Genomic DNA, 15,384 nt, shown 5'->3' on the forward strand with positions numbered 1-15,384 from the left:
CTATTTTTCGTTAAAAATGTACTGGAAATATTTCGTCACAGGTCTGTTCTTGGACTTTGGTGATTTTTTCCCTTGTACTCTAATATGTTTTGTCAATTAGGAACCCAAGAGCACGGTCGAAAGCGGGTTGGAGGCCGGGATATGATTTTCGGCTTATAACGTTGGTTTCCACGAAAAAAGACCTATTTTTCGTAAAAATTGTACTGTAAATATTTCGATAGAGGTTTGTTCTTGGACTTTGATGATTTTTTCCCTTGTCTTCTATTATGTTTTGTCCATTGGGAACTCAAGAGCATGGACTAATGCGTGTTGCGGGCTGCGATATGATTTTCGGCTTATAACGTTAGAAAAAAGAAAGGAAAAGAAGAAAGACAGATCAAATTCAAGACACAACAAATTCAACAGAATTGGCCATTTTTAAATGTCGCTTTTGCATTCTGAATCTAGACATTTTCGTGTCATCCAAAACGTGCCCCTGACGAAATATATTTCCAAAGTTTGCAAGTGGCCGCTGAGATCCAATTATCTACAGTTTGATAGTTGCCGAAAAAAGGCACCTGGAAATATTTATTATGTTAGAACTCAAAGAAGCAAAAAAAAACTGAGCGTACTTAATTCAACAGAGCAACGGAATTCAAAGACGTTCAAGGTACCTGCATTGGTTGTGGAGGTAAACAATTTAATTTCAGGATAATTGAGAAATAAATTTAGAAATTCAGAAATTTAGCATAGAATTTAGAAAAAGGAAAATTAAGTTAATTTGTAAAGCTGAAGACTTTTGGGATGAATTTTTGAGATTATATGTTACGGTTGAAGTAAAAAATTTAAATGATTGGCACACATGCTGCGACACAATAATATGAAAGTTTGCAGGTATTCGCTCCATACCACAGTAATACAAACTTCAATACTATTTGAAAAGAAACACATTAAAACTTGCTGAATCAAGTTCCATTACATATTACCATCATCAAAGATAGGGGGTGATACTTAGCACATATATTTATGCAAAGAAATTTCAAAGTTCGCAGGTATCTGCTGTGGTTCAATGTATTTGCGCAATGAGCTTCGAAGACAGCAATTTCAAATCTACCCATAAATGAGTAATTGAAGACTTTTATAATCAATTTTTTACTTCATAATATAGACGTTACAGTTAGAGTCAAATTGTACAATGAATGGCACAGTATTTAAATTGTATAGTTTGCAGATTTTTGCTGTATTTCAATGATCCAAATCTATAGTATTAGAGTGAAAAGTTGTTAGAAGTCATGATGTTACATTAAAATGACATAGCGCACATAACATTCAGAAATTCTGTAGGCTTCCATGATGTTGGCAGATATTATACTTAATCGCATCGAAAACTGAGCAACTGTAGACTTATCGTGATCAATGTTTTCACCAATAATTCCACATTTGCAGTTTGCAGAATAGGAATACTCAACATACACGTCATTTCATAAGTATTGTTGTCAATATTTGTGTTTGCCTACCGCATTCCGAAGATTCAACTTTTCATATTATCAGCAAAAAAAGCATTCAAAGACTTTTTGGAATAAGTTTCAAAATTTATTACTCGACAGACTAGGTGGAAAAAGAATAACTACACTTATATCAAGAACAGAAACTGTTTTCAGAATCTGATGTACAAAATGTGCGATTGATAATCATATAGTTGGAAACCTCTTGAATCACGTTACCACAATCAGCATGAAGAAATAGTAGAAAATCATAGGACACATATTAGGCAACCAATTAATAATATGTTTCGATCCGCTGCAAACCGATGGAGTCAAAATAAGGATCGGAAAGAGCAGAGCGAAACTCAATAGGAAGCGTGATATGGGAATTTTCAAAAATAATGATGACACAAGAAATAAATTAGAAAACATTTATTCGATTGGCGTTTCTCACATTATATACTAACAGTTCCGTGTGTTCTTGTTTTATTAATTATCAACCATAATATTTCAGATCGCAAAACGAAAATTTGACATTATAGGTTGACGAACATTTTTTCTTACAACTTCCAGACCTATTTTTGAAAAACTGATTTTCCTTATTTATATTATTATTCACTAACTGTGTGAATGTTTGTTACATTTGTCCCGCACTTCGGAACGTCAAACCCCGGCCGGTTCGTTACGACACAGCTATCAAAGGGAACTCGCATATATAACCTATACATTATTACACATGATATATAATCACGCAACTGACGATATATTTTGTTACGTCCTGGAGATTCGTTTTGATTTCTGCCTAACAGAATCTATAGAAATATAATAAATAATTAACGTAGTAAATTACGTTAATAGAATAATTATTCGAAGAGACGAACCGCTCGCGGTCCGTCTCACCTAGCGATAAGAAAACGCAAATCAGCAGCGACGAACGCCGTGAGATGGTTTGCCATGAGAAAATGCTGAAGCATCAATCCAAGATCATGGGAACCTCGGCCTAAGCATTTTCGACTGACTCGGACAAGATAGCCGGAGTCAGTGGGAAAAATGAAAAAGGGTAGTTAGTCTTGATTCGCGAACTAAACCGATCGGTTCTCCTCCGGCTTTGGTCGCTCTGACAAAATATTAAAACGCATTCAAAATTGTATCGCATCATCAACTCATTATTTTGAATATAATTTTATTGTTTTAAATACTTAACGCGCGGAGTTCCGTTTTTATTGCACCCGCGCGAATATATCCGCGAACAACGGATACGCCTGTTATCCTCTACTCATCTCTCTCTAATCATCGTCGGCTACATACCGGGCGACCCGAGAACAAGGGATCGGACCGTCTTGCAGACGTCGAGCACAATCCACGTAAACCCTAAGCATCAGCGTAAAGGTAAGTGGGTTTTACTCAAAATATAACCAAAAAGGATCCGCTTGTCAAGCGACATCGCTTCAATCCCCGGTCTCTCCTAGCTGACCGAAACTGAAGCATCGTTTACGACCACGGTAATAACAATTTATACCGGGACGTAACAATTTACACTTGACAATATTCCGCGTATTCTGGTTTAATTGAAACATTATCTCAGATGACACTTATTTCCAATCGAACGACATAATGATATCTTGAAAAGTTTCGTTGACATATGCATCGCGCATTTCTTTTATATTTTTTATTTTCACACACGGATCAGTCTACATTTACGCTACATTTATTTTTAACAAAATAAATATTAATATACACTTCGTTAGATTACGCAAAAATCATTTTTATTTTCCGCACGCACTTCATAACATCATAACCATAAACGTCAACACGACGTGAAACTTCGGCTGGTGACTTTCGAGTGCTTTCGAGCTCTCGAACTCCTTAGCTTTCCGCCAAACTTCCTTGCTCTTTTTATTGAATGTCATTGGCCTAAAAATTCTCTCACCCTTCATTGGTTGCAACAAAATTTCTCTCACCAGGGATTGGTGATCTTGGGGGCCAAGAGGCCTATGTTTGTAGCGGTTGGAGTACGCGTATACAGATACGTCAAATCCTGAATGTGTTAGTAACTTTTGCATAATCTTAAGCCCGTGCAAAGTTTTTTCTCAGAAATTACGACACCGATCATGCTGATTTTGGGCTCATTCGACAGAGAACTTCATAATTAGCTAAAAGTTCAATTTTCAAAGCCATACATAACTCTTGAGCTTCGCAATTAAAGAAAATGACATGCCATTTTTACCCCCACCACCGCGAATCGTTTTATTCAGAGAAAGTATAGTCTCGCGGTGAGAGCCACAGGCCAGCAGACGACAGGGCTGTCAATGTACTTGTCCCGAGACTCTACCGATTCTCTTGATGGTCGTCTGGAATAATATTGTATTTCCAGATTCCAGGTTTATAGGAAAGCACATATTCATATAAATTGTCAAGTATAGCGGGAAATATTCATATATAGAAATTGTTAACTATCATGGGACTTTATCAACGAATTATTTTTCTTGCTCCCCTAGCCGAAAGTACGCACTTTCCGGCCGCATTTCAGGCCGGGAAGAGCATTTTTCGTGGCCGGCTAACTCGGCTAACTTCAGTGCGCTCTGACGATATTTTTGCGGCCGGTGATCCATTCATTTCGATATATGAATGTGAAGCCTGTATTCGTTGCCATGATTTTGTTTATTCGTTGCCAAGCATCATTATTATTTGCTTCAAGCGGCCGCGTATAGCGTAGCTTTTGTCATTCATGTTATGCGCTATACTGCCATGAACCCGAACGAATAACATACATTTGTTCGTTCAGATGAGAAAACAGAAAATAATGTAACGGGACTAGTAAAATGAATATGGTCGTCCCGAATAATGTTGTATTTCCAAATTCCAGGTTCATAGGAAAGCACATATTCATATAAATTGTCAAGTATAGCGGGAAATATTCATATATAGAAATTGTTAACTATCATGGGACTTTAAATCAGACATGTATCAAAGAATTATTTATTTGTACTAATAATATTGTTGTATCATTGTGTGATATTTTGTGTGTGTTTTTTGACTTTTTGTTTATGTTTTTAATGCCCGCCCCGACCAGCAAAACCTCGGCTTCGCCTCGGTCCTGCAAAAGTTGGGCGGGCGCCCCCCCCCCCCCTCCCCCCCTCACGATTGCTAGTAATTATTGAACGTACTTTCGGCTACGGGATCAAGAAAAATAGTATACAACCCACGGCCCAAGTGTTGGATGCCAGGAAATCCAACTTTCGGGCCTAGGGTCGTAATATACTATTTCTAGGTAAATTTACGGCAGTCTTACGAAAAAAATCGTATGAAACTTTTTTGAAAAATAAATAACTATTCTTTCTCCTTTCAAGGTTGTCATATAAAAGTTTAAGGGGAAAACTTTCGACAAGTCATGCATCCGATTTTACACAGTCGAAAAAAACACCGTAAAATAGCCATTTTAAAAAATGCATATTGAACCCAAATAAAATCATAAAATATATTTGGAAAAAAGAATATGAGGGTATGTTTGTCCTCTTCAAAATGCCGTCTATTAAATAGAAATTTCTTAATTTTTTGAAGACCTATCAAACTATTAGTGCAGCTCAAATTCTTGTCTGATGATTCCATACTTTTGGTCGGGAGGTGTACATATATATTGTAACTCACCTATAACGTAATTGTATCCGTCGAGAGTGAGTACGCATTTTCGAGTAGCCGATGAGCCGATGAGGCTTGGAAGCACGTGCCTGCGTGAAATCCTCTTATAGGATGTATGAGACGAAATTGGGGTGATGTTCCTATCACCAGCTCCTGGATCCGAGTGGCACTTGTGAATCGGATCTTTATTTTGTCTAGACATTTTCACCTGGCTATTTCACCGCTCATTTTTTTGTTTTTTGCCCTTCCTCCATTCGATCTTTTATTACATGTAGCTCTCTCTTTCTCTCTTGCTCCCTCTCCTCTATTTATTCTCACGCTCACGTTTATCGATGACGACTTGTTCCATGAGACTATCTTTAGATTTCCACGGTGATCTAGCGCACCATTCACCGGACACTGTGTTTTCAAGAAACCACTTCCGTTTTCCACGATATTCGTATTTAACCTTCTGCTTTAAATTGTTCCCATGGTCCATTGTCGCTGAGTTGTGCGCAGAAATTATCTGTTAATCTAAAGTGGCTATGGTTGCTCTCACTAGACGATGATGTGTAAGAAGTTCACGACATGGCTGAGCGTTGACACGGAGCCAAAGTTTTTTAATTGCGCTCCCGTAAAAATCTCAAATGTTTTTCCTAGATCATCTTTTCTCATCTCCCGCTCACCTTTGCAGAAACGAACGCGAGCCACTCACGATATTCGAATTTCATAAAACACTTGATTAGAAGATTCCTTCGTTCTCAATAGTTTTCAAGGTGAATGTACTCGACAATATCCGTAGGGTTTCTCACTACGACGGGGATGTTACCAACTTTCCCCATCGAAAAAGAGTCGCATCGTCGAAGAAGATAATAAAGCGTGCATACATGCACATCATGTGAACATTTCCTCGAAATTTTTCCCCACGAGAAATATATTTCTTATGATCAAATCCATTGCTGGAAAATCGAAATTCATCTTTATACTGGTTTCATCTGATGTACTTGCGGCATTCGATGCCTAATTTTTCATCGCACGAGTTTGCACCTACGGTTTTGCTACAGTGAAGATATGTTTGAGAACTTATTCAAACACTTTCGCAATTTTTATCGAGTTTATTTCGGCTAATCGTTTCGGAGACTTCGTTCTTTTTTTGAAAATGGATCGATTTCGTTTTTCTTATTATATTTTTAAAGAAGTAGTTTTCGGGAAGAACTAAAAGATAAGTCTCTTCTCGAGTCAATTCAATTTTTTAATTATGTGTTGCAGTTGGGTTTTTAAGGATGTGTGAGTCCTTCGGTTTCCTTGAAAGAATTCTCAAAATAACCTCACTTCATTTGAAAGTTTTTGAGCCTAGGCCCCGCATGGACCATAACCATTATTGAAACTTGTTTACCCGTTTTTCAGAATTTTGGAAAGCTCTGTAGGGTGAATCGTCTATTTGCGGAACACCCGCCATTTAATGAACGAAATGATTAAAAACTAATAATTTTGTTAAATAGCAATCTAAAGCAGTATTTATTTTGTATGAAATTCTAATAATATTCACAACTGATTTGAGTTGCAATCTGGTGGTGTGCGCTCGAAACTACGCGTAGAAAAAAAAACATCGAAGTAGTTCGGTTTTCGGCAATTCGTAGTAGTAGATCCGGTCTCAAATGTTCGCAATCAAGTAGCTTGTTATTAATCAAAAAAGTGAGATAAATGGTAAGTTTCAATGGAAGTAAGAATAAAACTATCTAATCTTTAAATATAACCACTATTTAATAGGGTAATGATTGAAAATACATTAAATTCGCAAGCGTTCATATATTGGGTCAAGTTTCCTAACCTCTTTCCATTGAAAAAACACATGGATTCTTAACCTCTTTTTATTAAATGAACTGTTATTTTTTCGTTCATATTTTATTAAATATTATTTCCAGATGACATCTTCTAAAAAACACAGCCCGGTGAATGAAAAAGTGAAAAAATCTGATGGGAAAAAATCTTATCAGCGATTCAAATATCACAAAAATGATGTGATTAAAGCGATTCAAGCTGTGAGATGTGGAGAGATAACGTTGAATAAGGATGCACTTTCTTATGGTGTTCCAAAGACAACTTTACAAAGTAAATGAGAAAGTTCCTGAAGATTGTGCTATCGGTCGACAATCCATTTTGACCGATGAAAAAGAGCTGCGGTTGCAAAAATGGATCATCGGAACGGCTAAGTTAGGATTCCCTATGCATCCTGATGAAGTTAAAAGTGCTGTTCAAAATCTGCTTCAAGAAATACCTCGAGAAAACCCTTTTAAAAACAACAAACCAGGCGATAAGTGGTTAAAGTTGTTTCTAAAAACGGCATCCACTTATTAAAAAGAGGAACACCGAAGTGATATCTAAAGCCCGAGCTTCTGTTACTGAACAATCATTGAGAGACTGGTTTGATCAAGCAAAATTATTTTTCGAAGAACATGATGCACTCAGTACGATGAATAATCCTCGGTGTATTTACAATGGAGACGATACAGGCATTCAAATGTCTCCGAAAAGCGAATTATTGTTGGGTCTCAAAGATGAAAGAAATTTTTACGAAATATCTGCTGAACATGAGAAAAAAACATGACTGTTTTGTTTACGTTTTCTGCAGTTGGAGAAGCCTTGCCACCTATGATCATGTATCCTTTGTGACGATTTTATTTTGCATTATCGTCACAAATGACATGTTCGTGAGACGAAGATTTGACGAGCCGATATCCCTTCCTTCTCGCTCGTTGTCTCGGCCACGCATCGACCACGTAGAACTTTTGTAAGACGGAAAATGACAGGGAAAATAATAATTTATTACCACGCGATTTATTTTAATTTTTCTTGGAAAGCAACATTGGAGAGAAAGGGACTGAGAGCAAGAAAGAAGGAGGAGGGGAAGAACTCAACGTTGTTACTTTGGAATATTTCAATTATTGGAGTATTGGCATCGATTTTCCCGCCCGAGATCACTCCAGTCAGATAGTCCGAGTGAAGCCAGAGGAGAGGGCAGAGAAACGAGGCTCTAAACATTGGCGTACTTCGAGCGAGGCTCGTACGCAAAGTCCCGGACATCGTGGACACTCACACCAGCATAATACTTACGCCATCGAATGTTTTCGAGATTTCCAGAAAAGGATCGAAGCGAGATTTCAGGGGAGTCCCGTTTAGAGGGGCGTCCGACCTTTTTGAAATTTAATCTCATTCGCGATACCTGAGTCACAAATCTAAGAGAAGTTATTCTCTCTCTTTCCGTTGCGTAAATTCATAGTCATCGTGTGTTTGGGCTAGGGGTTATTATCATCGAAATAATATCATCAACGTTCAAACAATTTATCCCGTGAAAATTTGGGGGCCCCGTCTAACGCCCAACTAGAAGGATTAATGCGTCGCACCTGTTGTAGGGCGAGTAAAGATCGTAGTTAGAGGGGAGAGAGAGGAGTGACACCGCGTAACGAGTATCGATCGCTTTCGATAGAATTTCGTAGGATATCGAGCGAGCAGGACGTGTGATCCCGAGAGCGTAATACCGTGAGTCTTACCCTTTTCATTGTTCGTTTGGTTCAGTGAGCTCTCGTGGATATTAGTCCCGGATATTGTTGTCTGTTTGACAAAAATTATAGTTATTGATAACGGGAAGAATTATTTCGAAACAGATCCCGTCTATTTGATTTTGGCTCGACATATTGCGGTCACGGCGGCGATTATGCCGCGCTGATATACAAGCTTTTAGTTCACTTGATTTTCCCGGTGCCTGCATTCCATTATCGCGAAGTGGGTTTTTCAATACTGATTTGCTGCATAAAAAAAAAAACGGTTAGCTTGCGTGGCCGCGTACGAAAATTCTCAAGAGTCGTATTGTCAGCATTTCGGAAGTAATCGCGGGGAAAAGGTCGGGAACCTTGGTGTGAGAGTGAGTGAGAAGGTACGAGTGGATCGGGAGCACGTATGCGTGCGACGGGAGAACAGCCCGGCCAAGTAACCGATTAACGGGGGCTTGGTGATTTTTCTGATATCCCGAATTTATTTAACATCGAAATTTCCAACAGTAGTAAATTTTCTGACCGCGAGTAGATCCGCGACAGAAAGAACGGGCTCGATAGAATTTTGTGGTGTGTGTAGTTTTCCCGATCAGAGAGTAAGAGTGATTGTGAGTTCGTGACTTTTTCCCCTCGTGTTTCGCGATCCTCCCGTAAATTGGAAACTAGGATAATTCTCCGCCGCGGTAAATGTAATCCCGTAAGAAATAAATCTCAACTGTGAACATTGGAGTTACTTTCAATTTTACCCACCCCTTCCCGCTGAATTACGCTGGTCGATGTTCTTTCTCTCTTTTTGGTCGAGTCGCTTTGCGACCGGCGCCCACGAAATTATTTTTCGAAAATTAAATCGGTGTTCCGAGGAAAATAATAACAGTGATTGAGAGCTAACAAATGAACAGAAAACAGAGAGTTAAAAAAAATTAGTGTTAAAAACGAAAGAGAAATATTGGATGCTTGGGAGAAGCACTTACATTGGCCTGAGCCGCAAAACGAGAAAACTATAAAACTCGAAAAAAAGTCAATGCCGTATGCCTTAACTTTAGATGCATGGAAAAAAAAATGTTGAACTCCAATGACAAAAACAAGCTGAGAAGATTCAAGTTGCTACCGAAAAACGAGAAATGAGAAGACTTAAAAAGGAAACCAATGAAAAAGCAGCTGCGGAGCGATTGGAAATCAGAAGAATGAAAAAGGAAGCAGCTGATGCTGTCAAAGCAGAAAAAGCTAGAACTCAGGAGCAAAAGGCAAAATTAAGACAAAAAAAAATAGAACAGCAAAAAAACCAAAACAGTGTTACTGACGTTAATAAAGATGATTTTTTTTTGTTATTTTGAAAATATTCATTATGATATGTTTCATTTTTATATCAATGTTAACTACTTCTTATAAATAAAAATAAATAAACAAAACTGGTAAGCATCAGTGAAAGCTATGATGCTGAATATGGTCGATGGGTCGACAGTGTTCTTTCAATGGATCAAGTGTTCGGTCTTTGGGATATCGGGTATGGCGTTTCTTTTTGCTAATTTTTGGAAAATTCATCGACAGAAAAGCAAAAAAAAAATTCGTATGCATTATTCAATTCACTTTTTATCAATAAATGCGTTTTTTTATGTGTACTTATACATTGTCTCTCACATTTGTCTCATAACAGTTCACGCATGCCTTAGGAGTTCCTTCAATGGTCAGTTCACCCTACGTTTTTCAACGGTATCAAGAATCTCTGGAAAAGTACTTCTACAGGTAATCAAGGAAAAAATGCGGTTTCTTTAACACTATGCATCTGCAAATTTAGATTGGCTTCAGAGTTCAGTTTTTTTTCGATTAAAGTTGTTGAAATATTGGAGTTTGTTAAAAGAAAATACTAAAGTGAGAGGAAGGAGTTGTAGTTGAATGTTTGAGGCCAAATCAGACACGTCAGAATTATTCATTTTCAAATAAATGAAAATTTTTTGTTCCATCTATAGGAAAAAATTTTCTCGGTTGTTTAAAATGTTATAAAAAAGAATAAAAAATTGTTCGTTTGATGATCCGAGTTGGTTTTGAATTGAGTTTTGGTTTTATCGATTGACTCTGGCCGTGAAGATAGTCACTGTTAGACTGTTTTTTCTTTTGACTATCAGTTCATGTTAATATGAAAAAAATATGGATATAAAAAGAACAAACGAGGTGAAGATATTTTGTTTAACTGGGAGACAGTTGTTTTTTCAACGACCGAAGAGACGAGACGAAAATCGACAGAATCGAGGAAGTGCTCTCTTGTGGTTGATTTACATTTGATCAGAATTTCCTCAGGTATTCGAAACATCTTATCTTTATCATTTTTTTACTTGTGTTGGATCGATATTACATCGTTTGTGTGTGTGTTTATGTGTGACAAACTCTAGACTCTATTCAGTCGATCGCTCGTGTTATTCTCGATTTCAATTAATCTTGTGGTGAATTTTCTCCTCAAATTTCTCAAAACCAATTCTCTCAACTATTTCGTGATATCTCATCCAAAAGTCTTAAAGGATTGACTTGGAGCAAGACACAGTACATCATCTTCTCACACGAGATTCGTGTTGATTCTCTTCTCGTGTGAGCTTAGTCTTGCTCCGGATCAAGGTCCTATGAATGTTCGACGTAATCACGTTATTCTAATCAAGTTGATATTTCATTTCAGATTACACAAAATTGATCTGCAGAGAAAATGAGATCATTTTAACATCGGTTGTGTGACATTTTTTTTTAAATGATTTTTTTTTTATTTTATAATAAACATATTCCGTTGAATGTCTGTGTAGTTTATATAAAAAAAAATCCATGATTTGATGATCAAATTGGACATTCAAAAAATCAATTTCATCGTGGGCACGTTACTCGTTCTACTTTTTCATAAATGAAAAAAGTTTTTTTCCATTTGGTTTAAGTTCAATCAATTCTCGTTACCCGATACAAAAAGTTTTTCCTCAATAAATTTCAAACCGCTTCCATTTCTATCCAGAATTTTTTATAGAAGTTGTTCCATGACCGACAGTTATTTTATGTTTAAAAATTTTTTATTTCAATTTTTCTTTTTTTCAATAATTTTTCATTCTCTCTCCTGCCTTTCTTTCCTTCAAACTTAAACAAACCTTTTCTCTTGTAATATGGGTTCTAAGCTCATTCTGTGCTCCCCCTGACTTTTGCGGTTTATAACTCTCACCAGGTTTCCAAACACAGTTATATTTCTTCCAATTACCATTCTCAGCCTTCATCTTTCTATTCAACTACCGGTAACACGAGTCTTTTGGAGATGTCGCTTCAGGATGTCGTTCTAGTATGAATAAACTTTCTCGTTCGAATCCCATTTTTAATGCAAAACGATTGTTTTAATATTATTTAATTTCAACTCATTTAATTTCATGTTTACTACACGAGCCCAGTGCCGTGTGGTGCGGATTTTAATACGGGACGGGGTGCGTTTAAATTTCTACGCCACATTTGCAGATTACTCGTTCAACTCTGCAAATACGAATCAATTTGGGCCTAGTTTAGTTCCATAGATGACACAATGCTAAACGTTTTATTCAATTCAACGACAACGCCACAAAATAATCGAACCAGAAATCCGGAATTTTTGTCTGCTCTGATACTTAGTACTGAGTTAAAAGCTACTGAATTGAGCATTACATTTCAGATAAATGATGTTTGTACATGTCAAATCAGAAAAAAAAATAGTGAATTTCGTGATCTACTTGAAAAGTTTCTCATGTTCAAAGCTAAAACAAAGTGCTCCAAGCACACATTCCAGACGAATTATTTATGACCGAAAACTATTTTTCAATTAAGAACGATAGGGTAGACAAAGTAGGCGGTTAAGTTAACTGCTCCATTTACAAATTGCTACGTGATTTTCAATCGTTAACCTCACTATTCGCTCCGTGCGCGTACACATACTACTTTGAAAGTGAGCGTGTGTTGTGTATACGTATTCCCCAAAAACGCCGGAGTCCCCGTATGGTGGCGCTGGCAGAATGCATGAATACACTAATACTATTAGTGCAGTAGTATTAGATTTTTTGCTCCGCCCACGTGCACAGAGCGAATATGGTCGTCCGAAAGGCTATGTATTTGACTGAGGTCATATCAAGAATTCCACTACAGTACGCTTCATGCATGAAACAAAAATAACGTAGAACTACACACCCACGCACATACGCATGGACATTTTTGTACACGTACGGATCGCAGCTCAGCGAAGAAACCTATCACGCAACTGCAGCCACGACTGGAGTCAATTTTTTATCTTTATTTATTTGTTCTGTCTTTATAGTACTATAGCTTACGACCAAAACCATATTCCATAACAAAATGGGCAAAATCATATAAACTCGTTAGATTGGATGATCTTGAACTCAGCTCGGTGGGTATCAAGAGACTCAGTAGAGTCTCGGGACAAGTACATTGACAGTCCTGTCGTCTGCTGATCCGAGGCTCTCGCCGAGACTATACTTCCTCTGAATAAAACGATTCGCGGTAGTGAGGGTAAAATTGGCAAGTGATTTTTTTTTTTAATTACGCAGCTCAGGAGCCATTTAACAACTTAAAAATTGAAGTTTAAGCAAATTCAGAAATTCTCTTCTGATTACGCCCAAAATCAGCATGATCGGTGGCGTAATTGCTGAGAAAAAACTTTGCAAGGGCTCAAGATTATGCAAAAGTTACTGACACATTTACGGACTTAATGTATCTGTATTCGCTATGTGGACGTGGGCGGAGTCAAAAATCTAGTACTACTGCCCTAATAATATTAGTGTATTCATGTATACTGCCAGCACCACGATAAAGGGGGCTCCGGCGTTTTTGGAGTCATACAGAACTATACATATATACGACACACGCTCACTTTCAAAGTAGTATGTGTACGCGCACAGAGCGAATACGCGTACCGACCGTTACATACAAGGGCCTTTTGATGCCCTTCATAACCAATCCCCGCCGAGAAAAGACTGGCTTCAACTAATCGCCGATGAGAAAACTTCTGATTGGTCCTGTTATCTGTCTTCATACCGTTGGTCTTCTTGTCACATCATTCCCATGTTTGTTTACGATACTCGGTTTCGTGTCACATTGTTTATATCGAGTGTCGAAATAATTTATTTCGTTCTCCATCTGTGTATATTCGTTCATCGTTTATCTAAATAATCAAATTTTGGGGAAACAGTGCAAGATGTGTAAATTCGATTTACAGTTCTTATATATAACTGTAAAATACGTTATACGAGTTTTGTGAAAACAGTGATGGTTAGTTTAATCTCATGGTAATCTGTTTGCAAGTGTTTGTTAATATATAAGATATTTTGGGAAATATCTCCTTGTATAAATACTTTGACCTTACATTTCTTTGTGACATATCTTTCTTGCAATCATTTGTTCTTATTTCGTTAAATTTTCAATACGAGTTGTGAGAAAAAAAAAAGTTCGTTCATTATGACCTGAAACCTTCTTTCCAAACTATGTGTCTTCCTATGTCGTGTGCAATTATATTGAAGAAAAACACGCATAATTGGTTGTATGTAAATGAATCCAAATAAATCTAAAAATATTCTGATTAAGTAAAAGTGTCTAATCCAATGTATTGTCATATTTTCTTTCATTTAGTTTGGCTGTGCCCTCCAGTCCCTTTTTCCACCTTCTTAGCTTACAGAGTATATTACCATACCAATTTCTTTATATTCATTCTCTAGGTAATATGTGTGTTGTGTTTATTTCTCTTTCCTCATAATGATTTCCACAACACCCTAACGGATTGTACGACCAGGAAACGGTGGAAAAAAGTACAAAAACGACCGATTTTGGTCGTTTGGTCGCCAGGGCATAACATGAAAAATTTATAACGAAAAGTCGTTATTACTTGTTTATACATCAAAGTTTTAAAAAAATCTTTGAGTCAAGTAAATGAATAGATATTCACCTGAATTGTTGCATGATGAATTTGGAAATTTATTTCAAAAAGTTATTGGGTGCTTTTTTTCTGATGGTTTCAAAATTTGTATCTTTGAAATGCGATGGATACGTTTAAAATTTGAGAACGTTATGAAAAGACATGTATAGTGAGTATTTCCACTCCATGTTTAATCGACATTAGGGGTTAAAAAATTCATGTTTGCAAGTCTACAACTGATCATTTTTGGATGCGATAAAATATTTTGTTTGCGTATAACCATGGAACCATACAAAATTACTCCATTTTGCTTGCCTCAACATGCACCATATTTTTTATTTTTTTTTTTTTTATGAATGTGACTTTCGAGAATGTGGTTCAGGAAATTCTGAAATGTTTTTCCCCATAATATCAAAGTTTGTATTGCTGGTATGCAGCGAGTATCTGTAAACTTTCATATTTCTGTAAAGTGACCGGTGTGCAAATCATTTCACCTTTTGGTTTCGACTGTAGTATATAAACGGATAAACTCATTACTAAAGTCTTCAGCCGCTTATTCTGAATAGGTCTGAAATTGTTGTGTTCAAAAGCCAATGCACAGATACATCAAACAATTTTGAGTTCTATTCACTTTCAAGTGCGCTGTCTTTTTTCTTTTTAGTGTAGGTATAATTAATTTAATGAATCAGTGGTACTTTTTTGTCTGTAGAAAAATGATGATGAATAAACCGCAGTGGATACTTGCAAACTTTGAAAATTCTGTGTATTGACATGTGCGCCAGATATTATGACTTCGGATTTTTGTTTATTTAATATGGATATGTATGAATAATAAAAATTATAT

At 36.9% G+C, this 15,384-nt stretch overlaps 1 protein-coding gene across 12 annotated transcripts in view; it reads right to left on the reverse strand.

Moving 5' to 3' along the window:
* Positions 1–15,384, reverse strand: part of LOC122408384 (calcium/calmodulin-dependent 3',5'-cyclic nucleotide phosphodiesterase 1-like) — an 885,001-nt gene that overhangs the window by 544,782 nt on the left and 324,835 nt on the right. For 7 of the 12 annotated variants that reach the window (XR_006260480.1, XM_043415127.1, XM_043415132.1 and 4 more), the window contains one exon: positions 5,112–6,040. The exons of the other annotated variants lie outside the window; for them this stretch is intronic. Coding sequence is in view for 6 of the 7 variants with exons in the window: in XM_043415127.1 (XP_043271062.1) it covers positions 5,112–5,304 (193 nt within the window). In the remaining variant the exon portion in view is untranslated. The remainder of the gene's footprint in view (positions 1–5,111; positions 6,041–15,384) is intronic. 12 annotated transcript variants of the gene reach the window in all.

The sequence above is a fragment of the Venturia canescens genome, chromosome 3 (assembly GCF_019457755.1).
Source record: "Venturia canescens isolate UGA chromosome 3, ASM1945775v1, whole genome shotgun sequence".
NCBI classification, from domain to species: Eukaryota; Metazoa; Arthropoda; class Insecta; order Hymenoptera; family Ichneumonidae; genus Venturia; species Venturia canescens.